Below are 27,883 nucleotides of genomic sequence, written 5' to 3' on the forward strand. Positions count from 1 at the left end.
TTTTAATTAGAATGATAGGAGATGTAAGCTCTATAAAATGAGAATTTACCTAGGAACAAATTTTGTTTGTACTTACGTATATCTAAAAAATGTTAAATTAGGTCAAGTTACATAAGAACGAATCACCTACTCGTAGACTTATAGGTATAAAGCATAATTTATAGACCATTTGCTGTCCTAAATCCAGAAAATTTTTGAGAATCTAAATAAGATTTTTAGGTCAATATTTTTAATATTAAATTGATGTACTTTTTCACTTTCTTTACATTTACCCAGCATAATGTGTACCTACTTTATACGTATACATGCCTGATGAAATCAATAAATAGAAACACATTACCCTGGACTTCCTAACATTTTTTGTTACTCCCTACGAAATTTTCCATGGTCCATTACCCTATTTAACGTGTTTGATAAGTCAAAAATATAATTCAAATTGAACGAGGTAGACGATTTCTTGTACCCTATAAACGATATGGGAAAAAAAATTAAAGGCCATTTTTTTAACATTAATTGACTTTTAAAATATTTAAATTTGGCTTTTGGCGTATACATATAATTATTTATGGAAATAATAATTTCCAATAAACATCATTCATGTGGGCATAGATTTATTTTAAAATGTTTTGCATCTTTAACAACGAATATTATTTTTTTTCGTTTCAAATTTCGTTATAGGAACGCCCTACTAATAAGTAGTTAAGTGCATATAGTGCCTTCATTTTACAAAGATCCACTCTTAAAAAACAGCAATTTTAGGGTATTTTCCGATTAAAAATGAAAAATTGTTGAAACACGTAAAATTAGATAGGAAGATGGAAATATTTTGAGCATATTTTTTAATTACCATGATTAACCCTACGCAGGGGTGATATCAACCCTAAAATTTTAAATGGAATGAGGCATCAGGTGGTACCTCTTTTTAAAAGCCTTTAAAGCCTCTTTTCAAAACACTTTAATTTTTTTAATTTAGTCAAAAATTTTGTAAAATAACGCAACTTAAACTGAAATTTTGTTTAGGGGAAGGGGATAGTTGATTATGTCTCTTTTAACTTTACCTGATCACTATTAAGCTCCATAGGTAGCAGTTCTATAATTCCACCCTATCAATTGAGGGAGTAATGTTAGAAACATGTGTCCCCAAAAACACCCAGATTGGAAACTTTGGAGTAGGAGGTTGTTGTTGAGATTTTCAAAGCAATTCGAAGGTCAGCATTTAGCTTATCCCAGTCACATCCATTATTGAATAATAAATTTGTAGAAGTTTTCTGGATTTTGCCCTAACTCTTGTATGCTATATTAAACAGTTACTATTCTGTATGGTATTTGCCTCTTCAAAGTCATCGTCTCCAATTGCGAGGGTGGCTATCTGTTTCATGGAGTACACTCCCTCCCAAGTAGAATTGGACTTTGAGGAAGTAGCCAGCTGTGGTGGTTGGTGTGGGATGGGACTTAGGACTTCAAGTGTCGACATGAACTCAGAATTGTCACAATGTCTGACCATTAGAACACAGCATCATTCTAATGGAGCTTGTAAGAATTCATATGTTCATAATACATAGGTATGCATTCGGTTTTATGGGCACTTACAGGCACCAATAAATTTAACAAGAGTTTTATTTCAAACTCACGTTACTAATTAATTTCGTCATGTAATTATTAGCAATAAACTCAGTTTAGAGGTAATTTCGCTTTTTTGTACAAAATGTCTTCGTCGTAAAATCAATAATAAAGAATATATGCCTATCCACACTTTCATCTAATTACATACTGTAATTAACATTATGTATGGATGTATGTACATTGTGTTCATTTAAAAACTTACCATCCCAATAAGTTCAGAACGAAAAGAGATACTGAAATGCGGTTTGTGGGGATCTCAAAGGTTGTAACGGGGAACATTTTTGGCGGCAGCCAGCGTTAACATTACACACCCCCCTTCCTGCCCAGCCGCCACAACTTCAGAATCTTAAAGGACGCCATACCTTGATATGGACCTCATATTGAAGGGAATTCAATAAGCATTATTTTCGTGTTAATAATTCTAAAACTGATAAAGTGATTTTCAAGAAGTTTCTAAAATTATACCTCATACTGCTTTCGAAAATCTTGTAAAAAAAAGTTATAAAATTTGAAGTTAAGGAGTTTTTGATGTCTTTGTGTCAAATGCCATTTCGACAACCATTGCCAATTTGCCACGTTGCCAATTTATGGATTAAGGGAAATAATACACAACTTTAAAGTTTTAATATTTATTAATATTAATTAATTATGATTATTCCTATTCTAATTAAATTTAAATCATACACACACGACAAACTAATAAATATTAACATTTGCTATCAGTTGAGAATACGCTCATTAAGTAGGGAGTGATTGTATAATCTACCCTCTCCAACGCTGCCACATCTCGAACTGAACAGTTTAATATCCATGGATTGATTGAAACATTTCGGGATATTGAGATCCAATTGGCAGTGGCCAATGAGAATCAAGCTTTCCATTTGGAATTTACAAATCCAGTTAAATCTCGATCAAATAAATTCCCTCCATTTTTAACCCAATAGAAATAACCATCTCATTTTTGTCATCGTTTGGTTGGTGGTTGATTTGCCCGCCCGCTCTTGTTTTGTTTTTTCGTAAAGTTCTTATAAGATTCATAAAGTTTACTTGTAATTATAGTCATCACAGCTTAGAATTTAAATAACTTATTTTTTGATTTTCTAGAGATCACAGTGGTGTATTTTAGTTGTGTATATCAAGTGTTAACAAGTGTTTTAACTTCTGCATTCAAAAAGGTAAACTAGCAGTTAGTAATTTTGGGCGTTTAAAGCTATACCTAGACCAAAGGGTGACTCCTCTATAAAATCCCTGTACAGGGACATTCCTTTAATTGTTCTGGTCATATCACTACTTTCCTATATTTTTTCACCGATTCTTTTGCAAGAGGGGTGATAGACTCATATTTCCTAGACTCTGAACCAGCAGAAAGTAGTTCACTGCATGGTGAAAATGGAGATTTAGAGATACCACTGGAACAACCGATCAGGTATGGTGTGTTCCAAGAGATTCCTTATTGTACCATGGAAGGAGACAAATCAATCGCTACATTTGAGCAGGTAGCAAGTGAGAATTACCACTGTAGTTTTCACAGGGCACAGTCTGCTGTTGGTCTGTTCACTCTAAATGGGCATCTCTGAGGAGTCAGAGTGCTGGTTGTGAAGGAAATTTTGAGATGTAATAAAAGATTCATTGAATTACAACATCTTAGAAAATCTAAAGATATCCGAGGAAATTCCAGCATATTGGAGAATAGAGGCCATCTCAATAGGAAATCTATTTAATGCTTCTGAAAAATAATTGCCATTACTGTCTTTTGCTCTCACTTTTCACTCTATAAATCAATTTTGGAAAATTTTATTTTATTGTCCCAAGATTTTTTTGCTTATTTTGATTTCAAAACAAGGAAATCCATATTTTGAAATAGTGATAATTATCTTATTACTAACATTACATTTTAAAAACAATGAAAATTCTGTTGTAAATATTATATTTCCTTGTTTTGTTATACTCAGATATTTCCTACAAAATAGCAGCAGGGTTAGCTGATATATGTATATACAGTGATATGCAGGATGCTTCATAAACATAAGACACAACTTTAAGAGAATATTTCTTGGATCATAATAAGAAAAAAGTTCCTATAAATATATGTCTGGAATTAGATAATTTCTGACATGGGGGACGTTTTTAATCTTGATGTTTATGAAAGTGTTCAACAGTGAGTATTAAAAAAATCGAGGGGTAGAAAATTGGGTTCTCATTTCTTAAAACTTTAGAATATATAGGTGTCAATGTTCAATTTCAGTTGTTTTTTCTCATAGCTTATACAGGTTTTAATTATTATTATTATTTTTAATATTGAAAGTAATATTTTTTCTGAGATACATAACTCCTTATTTTTCCATATTAAACTTTTTTGTGGTACACCAATAACCATTTATTTATCAATATTTGAGTCCCCTGTTCAATTTAGGACTTTTTATCTCTTGCGTTTTTTCCATATATGTTATCATTTCCTACTTATTTACAAAAATGTATAGAAATTCCAATTACTTTCGTCCAAGAACTGCTAAATATGCTTGAGGTGTCAGAGTTTGGATTTTCAGATACATAGTAAATTAAGGTAAAAATAGAGTTGTTCTTCTAATTCCATTAGATAAAACCTTTTTTTACCATAATTTGTTGGGTATAACACATGAACATAGGTGCTTCTTAAGGGGAAATCATGAATTTCTGAATACTTTGGCAAATAACTGGAAACGAGGATAGATATGTGAAAAACGCAAGAGATAAAAAAGTTTCTAAATGAAATAAGGAATTTAAATATTGACAAATAGATGATTATTGGCAAATGAAAAACATTTAATATGGAAAAAGGAGGCCTGACTTAAGAAAAAAATATCACCCTGTAAATTTGTGCACATAAGGAAGAAATCCATGTATGCAAACTCCAATGACTTGTATATTTTCTGAATTTCAACTTAATATCTCAAAAACTGTAGGAGTTGTGAGGAAAAAGATAAAATTGAACTTTAACTTTCTATATAGAGTGTTAGGGAAATAACTTTCGTAAATTTAACCAATGATTAAGAATATTATGTAAAGTTTTTAAAATGTCTTTAAACTTGGGAAAATAAAATTTCTCGTCAGAAGTATACGCTTTACTCCCCAACCACAGTACTACTACTGCCGTGTGTACCTCTCATAAAGATGTTATTCGTTTTTCGAGTATGTGAGTTTTTACACGCTTTTGTAAAAATTAACATGAACGTAACATTCTTCAAACTATTAACGCCTTAATCTTAAATGAAATATCCATCAATATATATTAAACAATCTCCCCCCACAACCAACAACAATTTCCAACAATATTAATAATTATTTTTAACAAGCATTTCCTCGAAAAACCAAAAACATCTTTTGAAAATTGATGACGTCGCGTCGTGCTTATTTCATTTCGATACCTGCCTGAATAGCCGCAAAAACTAGACATGCATTCTTACAAGGGTTTTTTGAGCCTAATAAGTTTTACAATACGTAATTAACAAAATACACTAAATTTATAAAATTTAAACATGCGATTCTTATTTTATGATTTTGAAAAGCCATTTACCTTTAAATTGTCGTCATCTCTAACTTGCATAACATGTTACGTTACATATTTTTACACCACTCACATCACAACCAAAAACACAAATTTATTATTGTTTTTACTACACTGAATGTTTGAAATGTCTACCATTTAAGCCCATGCATGCTCTCTACCCGGATACTCCTTGTTGAGTCCGACTTCAACAAGTTTTAAAATTTATTCTTCAGCTTCAGGACCAACTTCTCACTGTTGACCTCGTGCTTGAAATGCATGAAGGAATTATGCTACCTGTATACAGAGGCCTTTGGGAAACTTGTACAAATGCTAGTCGAGCTGGAAGTTTTCTTTTTGGATAACGATTAACGTAAATTCACTCAGCTTCTTCGGAATTTTATAACGCCTCTCCATAAATCAAAAGCATGTTGTTATATTCGCGTAAAAATACATTAGCAACGCAAGCACACGTTAGCAAGTCGGAATACATTCAGGTACTAATAAAAGGTCAGGTTTTATCCGCTATCGGGTATTAAGAAATTGCAAAAAATAATCATAAGAAAAATAAATCCCTTTTTCTTGATAACATTCAGTGCGGCGTTGCCGCTTAAGTTTATCTGATATTAGTTACTACCACTAATTAAGTTTCAACATTTTATTGAAATGTTAAAACCTATCACAGCTTTTTGATTACCAATTTTGACATTTTTTTTAGAAAAAACTATTAGATTTTCGACCCTTGTTGTAAGGAACTTTTTTTGTTAAAAATCATATTCTTAATCATTGGTTAAATTTACGAAAGTTATTTCGCTAACGCCCTGTATATTAAAGCTGTGAGAAAAGGGAATCGAATTTGCCACACTTAGATTTCTTTATGGTCAAATTATCTGGGGTTCCCGGATTGACCTCCTTTGACGAGACACTTTTATGGATCTTGAGGTCTTATTGGCGATGGACTCTATCAACTTGCGACGATTGTTATTGTATTCTTCCTTATACCTACCATTTTTTTCACAGCGGAAATTTGGCCAACTACAGAAATCATCACTTAACAAGATGTTCTTCATCAGCACAGTTTTGTTTCCCCAACAAGCTGTGCTAGTGAATACTGCCTGGATAGCTGCGACCTTAGGTATAAGCCGTATAAAACGGAAAGACATCGAGAATTGCGACATACAGAAGTTATGGTTTGTATGACTGTCAAGATAAATAAATAAATAATCTTTATTTTGTAACATACATGTTATTATGTTTGTATACAAAAGGTCAGTATTGGCAGTGCGTTCTTTAAACTTGCAACCACTATTAAACTGGTTTTCTCTCCATTCTGCCGAAACGATTTTTGAATGTTCAAAAACATTTTCAATCTTCAGAGTTATAGACAATCCAAAATTTTGAAATTGACACGGTGTATAAAAACAGCCTGAAATTTAAATAGGATCAGGGAATATGTGACCACGTTATTCGAATTACTACATGCTAACTTTACAGTTCAGAGTGGCTACGCTATTAACACGAAACTGTTTTAAAACAAAGTGTCAAATTAAAAAAAAAATAGTATGTATCATGCTTTTTGAGGCCTTTTGCATGACTATATACATATGTATTTTTTTAACCCTTCAGTTTTTGCACAGTGTCATAACGCAAAGGGGATTGTCTCATTTCTCTATTAGTGTTAGAGCTAGAGTAAAAACTGAAGTACGAAAGTTGTAGGGAATGATCCTCGAAAAAATGGGTATAAAATGCTAATTAGGCATTTGTTATAATGGATCATCTATACAGATCTCCATGGATTTTAAAAATATTTTAGACTACATTTTTTATATTTTAAGAGTATACAGTTTTTAAGCGATTTTTTTTATTATACAGCTTTGGAAAAAAGAACACCTCAAGAAATTGCTAAAAATGCTAGAAAGTGTTAATTAAAAATAAAACCAAAGAAAAGTTAGAAAAAATGACTATTTTTATTAATAAAAATTAATATTTTATTAACCCTCCACCCTCTGTACTAATCCCTGCAAGCAGCCTCCGAGGCAGCAACATTCCAAAATTATCGCGTTACAAATTTTTAGCATACTTTTGAAGAAACTTTTTCCCACTCCACTTCTTAAGCTTCGAAAAGACTATTTCAAAGCTTCTTTGTGCTTTTGCAGTTTTCTTCAAATGTAACCACAAAAAAACCGCAGAAAATTCGGCACTTGATTGAATATCAAAATTCATAATTTTACCCTAATTTAATCAGCTGTTCCAGATATCCCTAGAGTTTGTACAAAATCAAAAAGTTCATATAATTGATTCAAGCGATGTTACGAGCGAAAATGATTCAATGGTGTGGGCCTTTTTACAAAAATTTACATTCTCATTCCAGCCGTCAAATTTTGCATTTCATGAACAACGAATCACAAGATCCCCGCAAAAAATTCTCACTTCGTTTATCCACAACTCTTGTAGAAGGAGTCGTACTGGTTTTGCACCAAAAACCCATCTATTTGCGCCGTGAGTACAAAAGTTTGTTGCTTTATTACTAGGGAAGAGTCTTGTACTTCAGAAAGCCTTTTCTTAGCACTGAATATCATAGAGCAGATTTTAGTTTCGGAGATATATTTTAAAAAATAACACATTACAGGTCTTATATGTATTTAGGATTCTAATGGTTTTGTACCTTGGGTTAGAGCTTTTAAACAACCGTCAATCAATACTCTTGCAAGTTTTCTTCTACTTTGTTCATCTTCATGGACACGATAAATAGTATAACATTTTAGTCCATATGCCTATTTAATATACATATTTATAAAAAGTAACATTTCAGTCACATACTTTGAGCCAACTCAACTCAAGGTACAAATAGGTACAATAACAGAAAGAAGGCATGGGTAGAAGACGTCACTACTATTTTTCTCAATCATATCACAATAATAATTTCATTTTAAAATGAAGTGATTCTAAGTACAAAATGGTAAAAGGTGCAAGGCTCTTCTCGATTTTATGTGCTTATTATGACTTGACTCCTGAAAGTAGTTGTTTCTTAAGGCAACATCCAAGACTTGCTAATGAACTTCTCTAAAAAAAAGATTAAAACATTAGCTAAATCAGCTCGTTTAAGAAATGAAGAAGAGGAAAGTTGGAGTTATCCAGAGATCGTTGAAAAGAAAAAGAAAAAAAAGGACGCAAAACCAATTGACATCGACTACTTACTAAGTACTACCCTGCAGAGGTAAGTACATATTGGCATACTTTTGTTCTAAGTTTTCAATCACATATTACTTAAAATTATATTATTTTTTAACAGGACGCCGTTATAAAAAATAATAATTAAAAAACCTCAAGTACGCTTTGAAATATCTGAGGCATGTCTTGCATGGCTTTATGTGTTAATTTATTGTCAGTCAGATATTTGATGATAAATAGTAAATTGCTTAACCAACGCCCTACGTTTGAAACCAATGTCCCTATAAGATTACTCAAAAATGAATTTATGACTCAATATTTAACCTCACCCTCTATTTATATAGAATTCAACCGGATTTAAATCAAGAACCGCCTGTTCAGGCTGATTTGCGTGACATTACCTTGAGGGAGTACGAATCTGAACCGCGAAGAGCTCAAGTAAGTTTAACTGCAAAACCATTCAAATTCAATAATATAAACCACAGATAAATTATTGTCAGAAGTTCATAACATCGTAATCAAGAAATGTCATTACCTACCCAAATTCCTTTTGTAGTGAAGTGTGCTCAACTTATGGATCCTCGTCATTATAAATTACTTTTTTCGCTAATTGGCATAAAAGGTGTCATGTAAGGCATTAACCCCCACATTCTTCTTAGGTTCATAAGCTGAGGATAAGTCTAAGCGTGTCGTATTTTGATTTGAAATTACACATCTACACGTTAAATTGTCAATTTAAATCACTCTTAGACTTAAGTTAGGCTTATGGATTTACGGAGAATATGGGGTAAAAACTTAATTTTTAACTCTTTGATGTATGACTTTAAATTTCTACTCTTTCATATATAATCTGGGTCATTTTGACTTATGGAAAAAAATTGCGATATTTGTTCACAGCAAGTTGATTTTTAAAAAATAAAACAAAGCCAACATCTTAGTTTCTAAAATAGGAGCTTTACTAGTAATAACTAATGTACATGTATTATGCACACCTACCAATAATTTTTACGAATTGGTTTGCTGAATTCATCACAAACATAAGCCTTACATTCGAAACAAATTTTAGATGTTGTCTATCTCAGATTCACAACATTTACATCTTTTCCATTTAGCGCCTTCATAATTGCCTGGTTTATTATTTTATACTTCAGAAAAATTAATTTCACATAAACGCAAAACTTAAAAGTCAATAAAATTCACTGTGAGTTAATGTGACCTGTGTTATGTACAGATGTATGGCAACAAACAAAAAACATTAAGGATCTATTTAACATTAACAAATTATTACCAATGCAAATATTATAGCACGAGCAATGCTATTCGTGACAAAGTCAAGAAAGGTCGCTAAATAAAATTAAAAACGAACTGTTTTATGAGAAGTTGAAATTCCGTTTGGATTAGAATGATTCACATAAGGTATCAGAGGGTTAATGTCTAACTAGTAAACGTTTTTTCGTTGTACGACTGAAAAGAGATCATTTCCCACCTAGTTGAATACACTATATGTAGAGGCAACTTTCTTATAAGTATGGGACTGTTGCCTCAACATGCGCTTTGTTTAACTAAGCAGTGCGTACAATGAATCATAATACACACAATAAATAACAGTATTAAAGTTGTCGAGTTAAATCCGGCTTAAATAGTAGAAATATGTTGGTGCAGATGGTAGCGAGAGAAATATATGCAAAAACTATATTTCTGTTTATTAATTTCAAAAACTAATTGAATTAATGAAACTTTCTGCTTTTTCACAGCATTTTTTGCCACTTTAACAAATGAAATTCGACTTACGAGAAATTCTCATGCACGTACGGGTAAATGCTCTAGAAACTCGTTATGAAATATACTGTTTCGTCCTAAGCGATAAAGTTTACTGCCACTTACCGATCATATGTGGGCATACATTAATTTAAAACTTAACGCTAAATAAATGCAAAATACAAGGAATATAGTTATATACAATTTTTTTTCAATAATGGTCAAGAACGGAAAAAATTAATTAAACTAAAAATTCTTTATATAAAGTTCAGGGTTGCAATTAAAGTAAAAATTAGTGTTGCTTGTAGCTGAAATCTAGTTTTAAAATGGCTTAAAGTTGCTGTGCTTTATTCGATTTTCTCTATTTTTAATATTAATAACAGCAAAACAAATATGTGTCTAAATGAACTATGTATTTCCTAAATAATTTAAAAACTAAAAATAGTATAGCATGTTCCGGAGTATTCTTTTGTTAGTCGTTAAATTGCACAATTTTTCCCATATTCTACAAAATCTACTGTCTACATATCGTCTACTGTACACCTCTCCGTACTGGCCGACCGATCCTCCTTATTTTGGACATAGTGTATACCCAAAAAGATTTCGATTCCCGAATTGTCAAGAAATTACATAAAAACAATAATATAAACTTCTTAAAAGAAATATTCGCTCTTTAAAATTAGAATAAGGCAGTAAAACAACATGAATAAGTAATCATAATATATTCTTCCATCTCTATCTAGACATAACTTTAAGATAAAGAAGTTGCAATCTTTACTTATTACATATTTATATGATTTCTCTTTCTGATATTCGTTTTTCTTATTTTTCACAGGAATTATCCAGCATTTACGACGACTTTGGACCGATGGAATTTCCTCATGGAACCACGTAAGTGACCATTTATATGTCATTTAATTTAATACCTTTGCAAACTTGTATATAACGGATTTTCAGTTAACAAGTCATCGGGTCTAAGTGATATTCCAACTTATTATAAATCTCAATACTTCACTATTGAAAGCCGATCGATTTCCTTTGTATAAATAATGAACAGCGAATGAGCGATTTTTCAGTCACTGTCCAAAAATAAATATGTATGTTATTTATTTCATATTGATCTGGTTACTATTTTTATTCTTTAGTATCCCATAGAGAAAATTAAACAAGCATTTTACATTGTGTAAGTCACATTATTAGGAACAGTAAGGTCTCTCACATATTGGTACCAGCTAAGATATGCAAATCGCGCGCTGTGTTTACCGTCGTGGTTAAATACGGTGCGATCCTCTAGGGCAATAGGAACAAACACCTTCATTTAAAATGTATTGCCAGGTTTTTTCAGGGGGCATCGCTCGAAAACCATCGTTCATACGGTGCCATTTGCTCGAGAGCTTAGAAGTTAAATTATTATTGTCCAAAGTTCCTGGTTTAAATTTATTTTAAAACAAAATTAAGTCGTAGCTTTGCATCGTATTTCTTATAATTGGAAAATAAAATGTGGAGCCGTTATCATTATAATTTTACCATTTACGATATTTAATTATTTTCATTCTCGGGACATTCCAGTACGAAGCCTTCAATTCAGTTAGCACAGGAAATGGCGACAATTTCGCAACTCCCAACTTTGCGTTCACCGAAAGTACACCAAGCAACTGCAGCAGAAGTAGTGGAACCACTTACAGTGGCAGAACCTTTAGAGTCTATGCCACCACCTCAGGAAGTAGCATTTCAGGTATTTTCTAACTATGACTTTTCTCACTCAAATTTCAATTGCACAAGCAATTTACGAATTTTGTTTAAATGATTTCGTATACTTTTAGTATTATTATTGTATTTTGCGCACTTTATTTTCACAACACATTCATTACGTACTGTCTCAGATGAAATTCCATGTTTAAAATTAACTTAATTTATCTTTATTCATTTTTGATATTATTGACGAACATCATTAATGGAAAAGAATTTTTAGGAACAAATACCAGAAATCACTTTACTTCCAACATCATTGGTACCAACTGTAGCGGGACTTGATCAACCGGATGAAGTAGTTCCGGAGCAACGGGTATCTACTTTTATCTTGTTACATTTTATTAACTGCCCAATTTTCTTGGTGCAAACCAATGACCCAGAAGAAGTGGGTTTAACAAACAGTTGTTGGCATACCACTGAAGTTGGTCACTTTTTTCCTTCTTTTTTCTTTTTTTTTTGGCCGGAAGACCGGTCTGTATTCGTGCCCCTGTAAGGTCATTTTGTCGTCAGAGACGTATCATGCGCCAGCGCAATCGGCGCATATATAAGAAATAAGGGATCATGCTAACATCATTTCCTTCGATTTCACCATCATGAATTAGTGTCTCATTTGCTAAAAAAAAGGCAGGACAAAATTGTAAAAACTATGCTACATCCACTACTTCTAGATCATTGGGGAAAACCTAATTAAAACCGATACTCAATATTTTGGATAGCATGTGATGGCGAAGAAAATAAAAACAAACGCTGAATTATGGCACGTCAACACCAAAAGAAAGAACAAATTTGTCGCTATAAACAAAAAATCATTGGTAAGTTGTCTTTTAACCAATGCTGACTTTTACTGCTATTGTTTAAATTTAGGATATTTTTGAAAAGGCAGAGGATTACTTGACGCTAATAAATAAGATAGATAGACTGCCTGATTTTGTTTTTTTGGATCACTTTGTTACTCACCCAGAAGAATTGGAGTTAGACGAACCGCGAGCGCAGGAGAACAGAAGCACCACGTCCAGAGTTGGGTAGGTGGTTTTCATTGGTTTTTTTTTTTTATATACAGTGTATTCGAAAAGTGCGGAAAGATCTTATTACGGAATATAGGTACATCGTATTGCGAGAAAAAATTAAAATTTTACATGTATTTTCCTGACTAATCCAATTCCTTAAACATTAAAAATACTTCCATAAAAAACAGTTCAACTTTGGTACTTCAAATAGTTATTATTCTTTATCTTACACGATGGAATACAAAACCTTCTATAGCCTATCTTGACGAAAATCTAAAAATCTTAATTTCGCACTTTAAAATGTATTACTAAGTAACTCGTGAAAATGGTTTTTAAAGATCATTTAAAAATAGAAAAATTCAAGGTGAGATCCATAAGAATTTAGAAAGTTACCAAACAGAACTCGAAAACAAGTTATGATAAGATTATTTTTGATACGTTATTACATTCTATTAGGAAACACACTATATAGGATTAAAATGAAAAAATCCATTCATAAAAAATCATAGTTAATTGCGACCGAACTATATGGTACGCAAAACGCTGAGTAGGTCACTGGATTTTATGTTAAAACTATAGGAGAATCCCTTTTTTCATTTCTCAATGACTTGTTGGATAAATAAGATACAGAAGGTGTTCCAAAATTCAGAATCTTTTTACATATTCCGTATATACGAAACCAAGATGGCAACAACTTTTCTGTTACTGTCAACTTTCGTTTCATAGGAAGCGAACAGGGAGTGCGTAAATCGTATTTATTCAACTTCAGTAATAACTGAGAATACCCATAATACAGGCTGTACCATTAAAGACTTTGCATTCGGCTTATTTTGCACTAAGGTCAAAATTTTAGAAAGTGCCAAGACATCGATTTTGTTTTAATGGGAGACATATTTTTGTATTAAATGCAGATTCGCCCTAACAAGCCCCTTCGCAGAGAGTGCTTTCAACTTTAGAATCTCAAATAGCACTATAAGTCAAGTGACAACTCATTCAAAAGAATTTTTAATTCTAATTGTCAGCATATAATTTGTTTTCAATTTCAGATTATAGGGTATCCTATTAAAAAAACACACACACATAAATTGGGACTGTTGCTCTTTTTGAGACACCCTAAACGTTTGAAATAAGTTGTATTTCAATTTTTGAAAAAAATGCTAATAGTTTTATATACAATTTTCTTCCTAAAATAAGTTTCAAAATAAAATTAAATTATGCTAATTATAATTTTGTCTGACTTTTTTACCCGAAATATCCCTACGTGCTTTGCCTAGTTCATTGAATATTTCAACAAATTGTAAATCACATGTGACCACATTAACATCAAAAGAAACAAGTAAACATTATTCCGGTGCATTTTACAGTTATCAGGCAATCTCCAGACTACTGAAACATGATTGATCATGTGGGTGGCAATATGCTGTATGTATAGCGAATCTATTAATACTGTCCGCTTTGACTACAAGCTAATTTCCATAAAAACGTTGGAATAGAGAACGTGTAGTGATCAGATTCTTGGTTTCTATGAAAATTAGCTTGATGTTACAATTAACAGCAAATTAATAAGTTGGCCATTACGGCAAAAAATAAATCTAGTTTTTGTAATTTAATTCATCAAGTCGCGGTCTTAGCTACCACATATACATATGTCTGAGTGGTTTTAGAAGTTTAATCACTATCTGGTAAAATAGAGCTGACGCCCTGCTCTTGAAAGGTAAGTACTCTGGAGTTTAATAGTATATTATACACGAAAATTGTGAAATACTTTATGATAACTGAACGTCAAATTTAGATCAAAAGGCACGCATTTCTCATCCTTAATGCACATATCATCTTTTCCACTACTAAATTTGATAAAATTACAATAAAGTTACTTAAATTAATTATGAATTATTTCAGAAACACAAGAAATAAAAAAACGTACCTCGAATCAAAATAGCAACGATGATATTTTATTTGGCATTCGTTTCCATGATAAAAATCCTCATTAGCTCGCTAGATCCATATACGTGTGATTATTAACCCGTTTTACAAACAAGAAGAGAAAACGTAATTCACACTCATTTAATACACCGGAGTGGTGTCTTAAGGCTAGTGGTAAAAAAAAGATTTTGATGTGTGCTCATTTGCACGAAGCGTTTGTAGGGAGCGTTAGTCTTTAGGTTGAGAAAAAGTTTAGGTAGATTTCAGTTTTGGTTACACAGTTCGAAATTGAAACCCTATTCAAACCTAAGTTCCACTTATCATCGGTAATTGTTCATGAACCGTTAACAAATTTCTAAAAACAATCTGTCAAGACCAATGCAATTACGGCGATGATGATGTACACTATTTTTTAATTATCTACTATTACCGCTTATTCTCGTTAGGTCTACTAATTTGGCTTCAAATCCCGCAACACTTTCATTGGAAGTTCAGTCCATAGGAGAATTACCGTCCATTCCTCAAAAAAGGTCCATCGAGCAGTAAGTATGCGAACTATTACATTGCTGGCCAAATCAAACGGATAATGTCAGTATTTACTCTAAATTTTAATACCTAAACATATTTTGGATATCCAAAAATATTTAATCGCGGTTTGTGTTATATCAGTTCCAAAACTAGTTTCCAAGAAATACTTGAATTTCCAAATATTGGCATTATACTGTTTATTTCGCTAATAGTTTATTTACATAATTATAGGGAGCAAATTTACTTTCTTTTTAAGGGATAACACTGTAACCTTCTCTATGCCACTACTAGCTAATGAATTTGCTTTTGCAACCCCATCGAAAAGACCGAAGGTGTAAGTATTCTTCTAATTTATGAGGATTTTCCAAAAAACGTTAATATACTTTTTGTTGAAGGCAGGGACACCATATTCGTGTTCTTTTATTAGGTAACTTCCAACCGAGAGGTAAATCGTTTCCGGGTCGTCTGAAATGTGGGCAGTGTACCGACTAGGACTCTGCACACTGTTTCTGTCGATCCGAAATTGGTTTATTCTACGAGTGTGCGGTACAGTGGATTTACCGCAGGCACTTTCAAGTTGAAAGAAGCACATTACCACACGTGTGCTGTGAAATGTTTTACTTCACGCAAGTGACTTGCCAGTGCCAAATCCTTATGGGTGTTAAACAGTGACATGTGTACAGTAATACTTTTTACCACACGTGTGTGTATACACATTTTACCGCACGATAATATTGAATTGTATCGCAAAGTTAACATACATTGATTTGTAAGTAGGTGTTTCGGTAAAAACTACAATATGATATAAAATTTTAATTTTTCTAATGTGATATCCTGTATATTAGTGTTCGATTAGATGGACTTCTTCATTCTGATTTCAAAAATACAGGGTTTTGTGGTATTACCTCTAAGTTTTTCAAAATTACATTAGTTTATTAATTAGATAAACAAATCACCTTAGTTTCATACTTTTACCTATTAAAATTAAAGAAATTAGTTGTCTTGTTTATGAAACTCAAATAATTTATTTCTGTGAAAACAATTATAAGTATATAACAAGATTAGACAAATCAGCGTGAAGAAGCCCATCTAATACAAGAATAAAATACATGATTTTCCAAAACAAAACTCGAAATTTTATGTCAGTTTTTTTGCTTCATGACGAATTTCTTTTAAACATTTTTAAATTCTACGGAAATCAATATACAAAATTACTCTTTTATTTTCTTCATTAAGCCCAGGGAAACACAAAAAGGTAGGGTGTTCTGTCCATAATACGATTCTGTACCTAGAACGTGCGAAAGTTTTTACTGAACTTAATTGTTGACCAAACTTTCTTTTGCATTATTCAGTCATCTGCAATCCGAGTAGAATAAAATATCACTTTTTGCACTTGTTGGCTAAATAACAATTTTATTCTGTCGAAACAAAGCTACTAATTATTTTATCGTCACAGTGCAAACCGATTGATATACTTTCAGTTTTACGATAGCATAGGGACTTAAAATAATGATCTGATATAATACATCGATTATTCATTTATGAATGTCAAATTGGCTGTAGTCTTTATAAAATTTGTATTTAATCTGATGAATAACATTAGTGGTCTAATATTTGCGATATGGTTGAAGACCAAATTTTTAATGCGCTGTTAACTATACTATTAAACTAGTTGAAATTGCAACAATAATAGTTCGGTTTATCTCCAATCGATCACACAAAGTCGCAAAAAGTTCGTTAATTCGGGTTAACGCTATTTTTTGCTGATATGAGTATGTAAATTTGTTAAAAACATTTATAAACAAACCAATCTTCAGAATGCTCGAGTTTTAGGTTTGTCTTATGTGCTTTGGCCATGTTTATTTATGATTACTGTTGATACTTCATGTCTAATGAATTAGGCTTTGAATTTACGCAAGATGTTCACTGTATTACACTGCAACAAACTATTTTCGATTAAGCTAGTTTTCCTGGAAACAAAGAATCTAACCCATACTAAAGTTTTATTTCAATGTTTCTATGGAAATTAGCCTTCTACTAAAATCATTAACAATTTATTGATTAAGAAACACCCTATTTATAATTAATTCTTTATATATGTGATGTTTAGTGTGACAGTGGAGGAAGTCAGAGGTGCCTTAGACGTAGAAGCGTCAAATGAAAGCGAAACACTGAAGGAGCATACAGATTCTAGGTTTGTATTTAAAAAACCTGTGGCCTTGATAATATCTTTTTGGGAGGTTTGACAGATTCTAGGGCCTACATTTAATTTGCAAAAAGTTCTTATTTAAGTCTAGAAATAAAGAACAATTAAAACTGCTAACATTTAATCTACCAACTAGAGCTTTTCACATGCATACGCGGTTATAGAATGCGTTAAGTATAGTATTTTGAGAATGAAAAACAGTAAAGAAACTTTACAAATTGAAGACAACGCTGGACAGACACAATGTGCCTGAGACCACTCAAACTCTTACTGTTCGTGATCTTTATCTTATTTTCTGTACGACTCTTTTGCATAATCCTAATATTTAAGTAAAAAAAAAGTTAAAAAGGGTGTGTTTTTGCACTCAACCAAGATTTTACACGTAAAGTTTTTTTTGACGTGACTCTTCGTCAGGCATCAGTGCAATTTTCTAAATCAGTTTTATTCGGAAGTTAATACCTTAAAGATAAGATTGTATTGTTGCGTGAAGTTATAGTAGATGATATTTTGGCAATAAGTTAATATGTATAATGTGCAAAAATTCGTCGAACGGTGGAAATGTTTGCGTTGCGGAAATCCAATTAAGAATCACCCAACAACAATATGTCATTTTACACACTAAGAAAGGTACTCTGTATAATACACTCAATAAATCCTCTGTGTCTAACATTTAGTGTGCCAGTGGAGGAAATCAGACGAACACTTGAACAAGAACTGATCGGAGAATCCAAAAAACCAGAAGAGCAGCCATATGTGTATGCTTCTGCTCTGTCCAAGTAAATCCTAAATAATTTATTCCTCAATTCTTTTATTAAACAACACGTAATTAATTTACAGATCACCGAGAAATCTCGAATTTGGAATCCAGTGGTGAGTCTAGTTTTTGGTTATTAATTTTTTAGCTAATTTGGCGTGTGTACCAGATGCCTCACCTTAATGTACAATATCGTTTTTCTTATTATAACAGAGGGAAAATATAAATGGGAAAGATGTAGCACTTTTCGCTATATCATTTTTTTGCATTTTTGGAAAAGAATTTTTGGGATTTTTGGTAGGAAACTCTTTTCAATAATATAGGTGAAAATCGAACTACTCTTCACGTCATTCGTTCAACTGTCATCGGCGTGCGGTAAAGAATCGCTTTCCCCGATTGTTAAATAAATGACTATACCACATTTAAACGACTTTTTAAGTATGATAATTTCCGAGATCTATTCAACCAACCAGAAAAAATCAGTTTTGAAATCAAAAGTAAAAATGAGAAATATTCAGGGTGAGCAGAATAATGGATGTCCTCGCCATCCATCCCAAACTCAAGGCCATTGAGTTATGCAGTGCTTTGAACGAAAATCCTACCAAACTAAACATGGCAAGAATTTTTGCTGCGGTATTAAGTAAGTAATGATTTATTCTCAGAAAGATTTGGCTGTTTTTTTCCTTATGCTTACAGCTTATTTTTTTTCTGCAGAGCTTAGAACAACATATAGATTCCATTAAAACACGAACATTAAATAATTAATTTCACATTTATAGCTTTAGCCAAACATCAACACGTTTGTCTGTTTCCGAAGGAGAACTCGATCGAGTTGGAGTTCATTGAGAATGGACCTGTACAGTTTAATTCTCTTCTTTGGTAATGTTGTAACTTGTCTCGAAGGTGTAGCAGATAATTGAATAGTCATTTTTGTTATATATCAAATAAGAATAAGGTTTTAGTTACGTGTGTAAATTATAATACGTTCCGTTTATGTGTTTTTAAGAATAACTGTTATTTAGCATTTCTCTGACTTGATTTGTGCTGCATATACAGGGTGTCCGTTTCACGAGCTTCACTATTGGAATTTCAGTTTTCTTAAGAGATACGTGGTCGGTTAAATTAGGAAAAAGTCGCATAATTTAAAGCTTAATAGAATTAGGTTTTCAAAACAACAGTGTTGTCAATATATTTTTCAATATATCTGAAAAACTGATATTTTGTTTTTTTCGTATTTTGCTTACAAGTTTGAAATTACACATTGTGGAAAAACGTTAGCTGAAACATGGTTAAGGGAATGTTCGAAGTTCTTTTTAGCAATGTTGTCAATTTTCTATTACAAGTTTGCCGTATATGAATTGTAACTTTAATTTTTATTATAGACATCATACACGATTGTTACATATACATTAACTATAACATGTGTCATATCCTGCAAACTTGTTACAATAAAAGAAGAGTTAAAGAGTACTCAGAAAACGCCTTTATTAAAGCTTCGGTTAAATCCTTTTAAAATGTGTCTTTTTCTGATTTATAACCAAAAAAGGAAGAAAACTAAATGAGCTTTCGACTGATATTAAGAAAAATCTTTGAAAATGTATTTTTATTTAATTTTTTTTACGTGTTTGCTTTTCGTTTAATCGTACTTTTGATAACCGAGATCCCAGTGGTGGGGTTGGTAAAACGAACACCTTGTATATGATTTTAGTTACGTCTTTTGTTATTGTTTACGTATTTAATTATTCTTGTACGTTCTAAGAATAAATACTCTCTTAAGGTCTGCGTATTGGCTGTTTCAAAAGTCTTAATTTACTAAAATAATAAACCATTAGAAAGGTTGAAGGTTTGGTAATGAACCAGTTGAATGAAACAATTTTACGAGAAGATCGAAAGTCTGCTAACACGAGCGAATCCACAAAAGCCTTTCCAAAGAGCAGGGGCAGATTTCCATTGAAAGAGAAACGCTAGAAATTCTAGCGAACCGCCACTTCCTTCCCAGACAGTCTGATTCTGAATGAGAGACTGCAACCTCTTCAAAACGTTAACGACGATATTCTAACTAAGAACAAAGATGAGGATGTAAAGTTACAATCAATTCTAAAAATTAAAACGAAGAAGCGTTCAAAAGTTTATCGGTAGATTTACAATAGGCGGATAAAAATCGGACGCAACTGCAACATATTTTTGTTCTTAAAGAACTTAAAGAAGCTTCTGTTATCAAGCATGCTTCTAGTTCTTGTAAACAAACAGAAATAAAGTATTTTTTAAATACAATTAATAATATGTTTACTTTACGCATTTGAAATTCATTTATGACACAATGTTCTTTAGAGTTATATACACTATCAGATAAAAATAAAGCAAGTATTAGGATAAAATACAATTTTTAAAATTTATTATACTAATGGGTGATAACATAAATTAAAATTATTTCTATTTAGGTCATAGCACGTTGCTGTCACAAGTGACATGAAATTGTTTTGAAATGTCAAATAAGCTAGAATTTGTTCATTTTATACGTATCTCATTAATATAGATTTATACATAGTTACTTTGGATATTTTCAGTTTCAGTTAGCTTGGATTACCGAGTGGCGACTGTAATTCGTCGCACCCATACATCATCATCACTAAACCTTTAGCGACCTGCAAAAAGGGAAAAACCTTCATCTCGCCCTGTACGGTAGTAGCCCTCAGTTTCGAATACTTAAAAAAATGTCTTCTACTATTTATGAGTAGATGTTTTCTTATGGAAAAATCGATCCTTTAAATATTTGAAAAGATATCCTATTAATCGGATACAGCTGTAGTCTCGGAGTTTCTATACCTTTAACCTTTAAAAACTTGGACGCAGGCCCAAAACGGTCATATCGATCTAGCAATCTTTCTTCCATTCATGTTTTGTCAATGTGTCAACAACAGTCATTCAAATAATTCAAGAATGAGATTCCATTAATTAAAAATTATCAGTGAAGACGACTGTGCAGCAACTACCAATGTGTGAAGTACGTAACAAAAATTTTTACTACCCAAAATTGTATTATTATTAACGCTATAGATATTGGTCAATTGTAGTCACATTAGTTCCACCACACTTCATGATTACTTATTTCTTTCTTCATTTGATACGCTGCTAACTAACCCTTCCTATATTGATTTCACTACTGTAACTACTGAGCAGTTAACAAGTTGCACAACGTTGTCCTTCAGGCAATATATTTGCTCGACTTTTAAATTTTAATATGATTCACATTTGCTAAATTTAAAATTTCCAGATGGCCAAAAAAATTAAAATAGGTATCATAGGTGGTTCAGGCCTGGATAACCCAGATATCCTAAAGAACAGAACCGCGAAGAGTGTGACCACACCTTTTGGTGACCCTTCAGATGTTCTCATTAATGGAGAAATAGCAGGAGTGCCTTGCGTGCTTCTAGCCAGGCATGGCAGAAAACATGACAAAATGCCAGGTAAGCTAATATGCTACTTTTCTTTATTTCTCAAAACTGAACTGCTTGTTAGGGGCTGTGAATTATAGAGCCAATATATGGGCCCTTAAGGATGAGGGATGCACCCACATAATCGCCACCAACGCTTGTGGTTCTCTGCAGGAGCATATCCCTCCAGGAGCTATTGTAGTCGCAGATGGATGGATAGGTTGTTTTAGTTTATAAATTTATTAATTTTCTTCACCACTAGAATACATATTTTAGATAGAACTACCAACAGGAAACAAACCTTTTATGATGGAAAACCTGGACACCCTCCTGGGGTTTGTCACATGCCTATGGAACCAGCGTTTCACCCAATGCTGCGAAGAGTGCGTTTTTTATTTTATTTCACTTACCATGCGTAATAATGTTTCACTACTTTTTTTTAAGGTAATACTTCAAACTGCTAATAAAATTGGACTAAAGGTGAAAGACGGCGGCTGTATCGTCGCAATTGAAGGACCTCGCTATTCTAGTAAGGCGGAAAGTTTAATTTATCAGAATTGGGGAGCCGATTTAATAGGAATGACCACGGTACCCGAAGTGGTATTAGCAAAAGAGGCTGGTTTAATATACGCTGTAATAGCAATGGCAACTGATTGGGATTGCTGGAGAAGCTCTGCAGAGGTTGTGTCTCATAACGCTGTATTAAAAGTTTTTCAGGTATTAATTTCTTAAAACTCCTTTATCGAATAATCTTATACTAGTCATTTTCAACAGGAAAATGTACAGAAAGTTGTTAAACTGCTGAAAGCACTTATTCCAGAGCTTGCAAAGGAGAATTGGGAAGAATCCATAAATGAAATGGAAAATCTTGCTAAAGATAGTGTTATTTCACCTAACTAATAATAACAAATAGTACCACTTTACCCTCTACTTATGTGATTCGAACTGGTGATATACATATCTAGACTATACCTCCACGTTTACTGTGTTTCAACAATTCTCACTATTTTTCGTTAATAGATGAACTGCAAAAGCGTCATGGACATATGACTTGATATGGTCACTTATGTTTAAGGAAGAAAGAAAGTAAATTCTTCTGAGAAAATTCGGGCTTTAATCCACACATGTGATATCTATCTGAAAATTACCACATGTGAAAAATTCATTAGAATCCGCCGAAAAATGAAGGCATAAGTCAGCTAGACACCCGGTATATCAAGTTTACCATACCACATTGTCAACTTGTTCTAAAGTAGTCAAGAGAACGGAAAGTTATTTAGTTAATCGATTTTCGTTCTATCGTAAAATCGCAGTTTTCTCACATTTTGAGAGTTTCTCAAAATGTTGACTGCGACAAAAAAATTGTATAATTGAATTCATTACATAACTCGTAAAGCTTTCTTGTAAATTTAACTACAGTGAAAAATTGAATTTTAAGGATGGCCTACCCCTATACCACCCCTTCTTGAATTGCCAGTCATTTCCAGAGTTCCTACTAACTAAAGATGTCAATAAAAGAATTTTTCTTGAATTTTTTAATGCATTTTCTGGGGCAAATATCTTAAGAACTGTAGACATAAGCAAAAAATTTCATATAAAAAACCAACTTGTTTTGAGCTCTCCACGCACGTGTTCGGTGTTCTTTGCAATAGGAATCACCATTACTATCATATATTAATATACTTTGCCAATAAAATTTACTCAGCAGTCACAATTTAACTCTAAACGATAAATAGATTTCACAAACAATAGGAAAATACTAATAATAGACTGAAACTTGAATTATTCATGAAAACCGGTAATAAAACAATAAAACCAATAAGTTTACTCCCTACAAACAAATTCCTTCCTAAACATAAAGTAGGCATATGCTAGCAGAAGTTAATAGATGTCGCCACATAGGTTACCTTGATATTTGTTCTTGATTTAATGTAAAAATGACACAAATTAGGTGTCATATTCTTTCGAACCTTGTCCTAACTTCACCGGTTCGCATGTTTTCTTCGTCTCACCTGTACCACTTTCATGTCACTTTCTTTCTTACTTTTGCCTTGGTGGTGTGGGATAACTAGAAGGAGAACGACCGACTTTGTTTCATCCTTCTCTCTTTAAATCGTCGATCTGTCAGTTTCGTGTAAATGGTTGGTGGTTAATGTTTGTTGATGTGTTCGGGAAGTGAAATCGCGAAATTCCCGTAAACACAATTCAGAATGCCTGTCTCAGGAGGACTTTTGCCCATTTACAACTTAAATAGACCTGTTCCCTTCTGGAGGTTCTTTAGATCGCGGGAAAAGTTCATCATTTTCTTGGTCTTCCTAACATTCTGTATGTTATGCTTTGGAACCTTCTTTTATCTGCCTGAGTTCAGGGGGTCAAGTGGCCGGATCTATGACCAAATCAAGAAAGTCGGCCCTGAACTTCTGATTCCTCCACCACCGCAGGGGGAGGACTCCCAGGAGGCTCAAATTCAAGCCCAGGCCCTCATTCGACATGAGATTGATGCAAAGAATGATCCTCATGTTATAGGAGATCGAGAGAAACTTAAGGTAACTTCCTAGTCATCCAGTAAGTTATCTATAAGAATGTAATAGTTGTCTTTCTTCTCTAAAAACTATCTTTTGAAAAACAGAAACAACCTTCATTTATTGCTTCAATTTAATAACTTTATCTTAGCATATAGTAACATTTAGATACCTTTCTTTGCTATGATTTCTTTTATGTAATATATATTTTTTTCTTAGCATGTAGTAACTTTTATGATGGCACTATTATGGTTTCTTGTATGATTATCGTAAGCACATTTATATTAATTATACTTACATGCATCTTTGAAGAAAAGATTTTTTTTACAGTCGAGAATAACTTAAATACAAGTTAAATCTATACTAATAAGCTTGTCTGTAGGCTTTGGCTCTGGAAAGGGACTTAGAAGTGTCCTTGCATAATTCTCCTAACTTATATTTGCTAGTAAAATTCTGACTCAAATTAAGTACTTAAGGTTAGGGCAGGTCGGGTCACTGACCCAAGGGGCAGTAAGGATAAAATAACAAGAATGCAGGTATTTGAAACAAGGTACAAGAAGTGTTAATATTTTTACTGGGAACAGGCTCTTTCATAGCAAATTTTAATAGTGCCATTTTTCTCAAGGATTTTCCAGGCGATTTTCTACTACTTTTAAGGTTTTAGGTAATAACCTGTCATGTATTATCACAAAAGTGTCTTTAAAATTTTCCTAGCATGGTTAGATTTGTGATTAACTACCATCTTATTAGCACATATGACATAATTCTCATACACCCACTAATTCATTCACAACTTGGTGCTCTAAGGGTTGTTCTGCTTGTAGCAACATAACTTAAGTATACATATGTGCTTTTTTTAAACAGTAATAAAAAATAATAATTTCTCTAGTCAAAACTAAATTGCCACTAGGGTAAAAAGGTATGAAGGATGTGAGGAAGAATATAAACAAGTGTTGTAAACTGTAGTGGTGCGCTTTATAATTGATGTATTCGTTTGGCAGATACGAATTACTCATCCTGGAAAAGCTCAAATAAAGCCGGATAACCTCGCTCTCATTAAACTTTATTTCATGAATATATGTAGGTATACTTCTCTATGAAAACAATGCGTTTTTTTACGTGTAACATATGATCGCACGTGTTACAATTTTAGTTTAAGTCTGTTCAATTTCCTTATTTTCCTCTCTTCCACTAAGATTAAAGTTATGATACTTGCCAAATATTAATTAGGCGCTACTAAATTTACGCTAATAAATCAATTGAAACAAGGAAATTAACAAAGTCCTCAAAATAATGATTTATATAATAAATATCAATGTAAAGTTTTATGAGAAAATCAGTTTGTGACGAGACGAATTTACGAGTCCATAAACAGATGAGTCGAATAAAACCTCATTAGGTACGCATTGCATACAAAGTTTAATGTCTGATTTCATGTTAAACCCAAAATTTTAGTAAATGATGTCCAGCAACACTATCTGACTGACTCCGCATTTACTTTTTCTACAAATTTTACCAAAGACATTTTTTTCTAAGAATTTTAACAAATTTCTATAAAGCTTACCTTAATTCAAATTATGTAGTTGATATTAAATTAGGAACTAGGAAGTGACCAAAATCGGACTTTTGCTTCTAGTTCAAAAACAATGACTATCCAAAAGTTTTATTCAATTCATTAGATTTAACTGTGAAAAAAAGATACGTTTTTTTCTATGCCCCATAGTTATCGGAGTTCCTAAATAAACTTGGAAATTTATCCACCTTATGTATGTTATCATGTCACGAGGGAGCGAAAACATTAGAAGCTAAGGTTTCAACAACCAGAGATTTCTTTGATAATAGAAATACAAATTTTATTTAAAATTTCAAGCTACCTATAATTACGTTTTATTAGGTGCGTTAACTGCCACAACAATATACACCATGAAATTTAAATTCTCTGTAGTTACATTCGTAGGCAAATGCAACGCAATCACATTCCACGTTTAATTCCAAGATTCATTTTAAAGCAGCAGTTTCCATAAAACTGCTAACTTCCATTTCTCTAGGAACCTACATTTTATCCTTGATCCTGTTGACTCTATTCGAATCATTTAGTAAAATAGTTAGTTGTAACTTAGACTTCATTGGAAATAAACATTTCTTTGTTTAAATTCGGGTTTTCTGAATTGCGGTTTATAACTATATCTTTATTTACACATGCTAAGGTTGGGTTTGGTTTTGGTTTTTCTACTGGTGACTCAGATTTTTTCTTGCTATAGAGGATAGAACTATTTGGGACATTTTTCATATAAACAATTCTCTCTCGATTTTTTGCCTTAATTTTGAGCTCAGTTGTAGAAAATGAGAAAATGTTATAATCCCAATCTTAACTAGTTAGTAGACAGGTTAATAGGTTAGTTAGTAGTTAGGAACTAAAGTATCTATTAATAATATTCAGACAACAATCGAAAATCTAGATCCATTTTGACTTTAATACAACTAAATATGTATAGGCGCTTTGTGAGCCAATGTGTGATACGCCTCAGTGTAACCTTAATAAGAGCAGAAATATTTCTAACGATTTAACAACTCTTAATATCCTTTATCCAACAATTTTCCAGGCAAAAATTGAAGAAGATAGAGAGTTGAAAGTGCTGGAGAGGCCTGACCGGGCAATTGTAGTGCCTAAACGGAGCTCTTCAGGCGGACCCCCAGTAAATGCCCCCGAAGGATTAGAAGAACCCTTGAATCAAGTAGACGAGATTTTGGGACCTGGAGCTGTAACCGTTCCTCCGGCACATGCAGACCATTATCCATTGAGGCAAGGAGGAGAAGATGCTGAATCATCAGTCAGGGAAAAAAGGGATAAAGTCAAAGAGGTAAGTTCTGATCACAATGGTTTTTAATTGTTCCTTTCCAAAAACGAAATTGGAATCAGTGGAGTCTTGGGAAATCATCTCTGAATATTTTTAATGCTTTTCTACGTTGGCAACTTTGTGATTTACACAATCCAAATGTTATCATTGTGAATAACGAGATCATATTTGCGGTGTCACTGTAATTATCAATTTCTTTATACATTTAGATCATTGGGATATTGATAGTGATCTGGCATATTGAGTAATTTTTATTGGGAAATTCAAAATGAAGCTAAAATTGAATGAACTTTATTTACTCGCATTAAATGGATTTCTAATTTTTTATTTTATTCGAGTTGAGTAAAATGCGTCCCACACAAACAGGATTTGTTGGATGTGTGGAATTTCACGCTATGCTCAATTAAAATTCTATGAGACTTCACCCTTCCTAGGGGTCTAATCTAAGGGCATGAACGAAAAACCCTTATTAATATTTCGATGACATATGTTATGATCTTCACAACCTAGGAAATATTTTTAGGAAAACGAAAATCAACTGTTAACTAAAATATATGAAAGGTGAATACATAAAATGAGCGAAAATCCGAAATTCCTCTTCTCAATCGCTGAGAAATGATAGTTCTTTTGACATGTGTTATGTTATCATTCCAAAAAGTTTACTGGATTAGATTCCTAATATAGAATTATCAGAACTGGTGATGTATATTCCTCAATTTACTTTCCCTTTGCTTTCACTTACAAATTTTCAGTGTTTTCATTGAAATAAGTAAATATAAAAATTTAACCTTGAGTTCGTGTTGTTTTCGTTTATAAAAATAAAA

At 32.5% G+C, this 27,883-nt stretch overlaps 3 protein-coding genes across 4 annotated transcripts in view; all 3 read left to right on the top strand.

Moving 5' to 3' along the window:
* The first annotated feature begins 6,163 nt into the window (after positions 1-6,163).
* Positions 6,164-19,220, top strand: LOC136413879 (myosin-4-like). Its single transcript, XM_066397634.1, has 16 exons — positions 6,164-6,336; positions 7,518-7,645; positions 8,180-8,363; positions 8,662-8,755; positions 10,911-10,966; positions 11,645-11,810; positions 12,048-12,140; positions 12,544-12,639; positions 12,692-12,849; positions 15,204-15,299; positions 15,542-15,619; positions 17,396-17,479; positions 18,166-18,267; positions 18,329-18,361; positions 18,764-18,885; positions 19,025-19,220. Exons 1-16 carry the CDS (start codon positions 6,206-6,208, stop codon positions 19,126-19,128), a joined length of 1,725 nt encoding a protein of 574 aa, XP_066253731.1. The 5' UTR covers positions 6,164-6,205; the 3' UTR covers positions 19,129-19,220.
* Positions 19,221-21,029: 1,809 nt separating this feature from the next.
* Positions 21,030-22,706, top strand: LOC136413894 (S-methyl-5'-thioadenosine phosphorylase-like). The gene is made up of 6 exons (XM_066397655.1): positions 21,030-21,249; positions 21,520-21,712; positions 21,765-21,899; positions 21,956-22,062; positions 22,124-22,396; positions 22,454-22,706. Exons 1-6 carry the CDS (start codon positions 21,241-21,243, stop codon positions 22,577-22,579), a joined length of 843 nt encoding a protein of 280 aa, XP_066253752.1. The 5' UTR covers positions 21,030-21,240; the 3' UTR covers positions 22,580-22,706.
* A 1,082-nt stretch (positions 22,707-23,788) lies between these two features.
* The window catches only part of alpha-Man-Ia (alpha-Mannosidase class I a), a 33,108-nt gene continuing 29,013 nt past the window's right edge, over positions 23,789-27,883 (top strand). For both annotated transcript variants that reach the window (XR_010752502.1, XM_066397631.1), the window contains exons 1-2: positions 23,789-24,225; positions 26,805-27,062. Coding sequence is in view for 1 of the 2 variants with exons in the window: in XM_066397631.1 (XP_066253728.1) it covers positions 23,890-24,225; positions 26,805-27,062 (594 nt within the window). In the remaining variant the exon portion in view is untranslated. The remainder of the gene's footprint in view (positions 24,226-26,804; positions 27,063-27,883) is intronic.

Source organism: Euwallacea similis, chromosome 15, assembly GCF_039881205.1.
Source record: "Euwallacea similis isolate ESF13 chromosome 15, ESF131.1, whole genome shotgun sequence".
NCBI lineage: Eukaryota > Metazoa > Arthropoda > Insecta > Coleoptera > Curculionidae > Euwallacea > Euwallacea similis.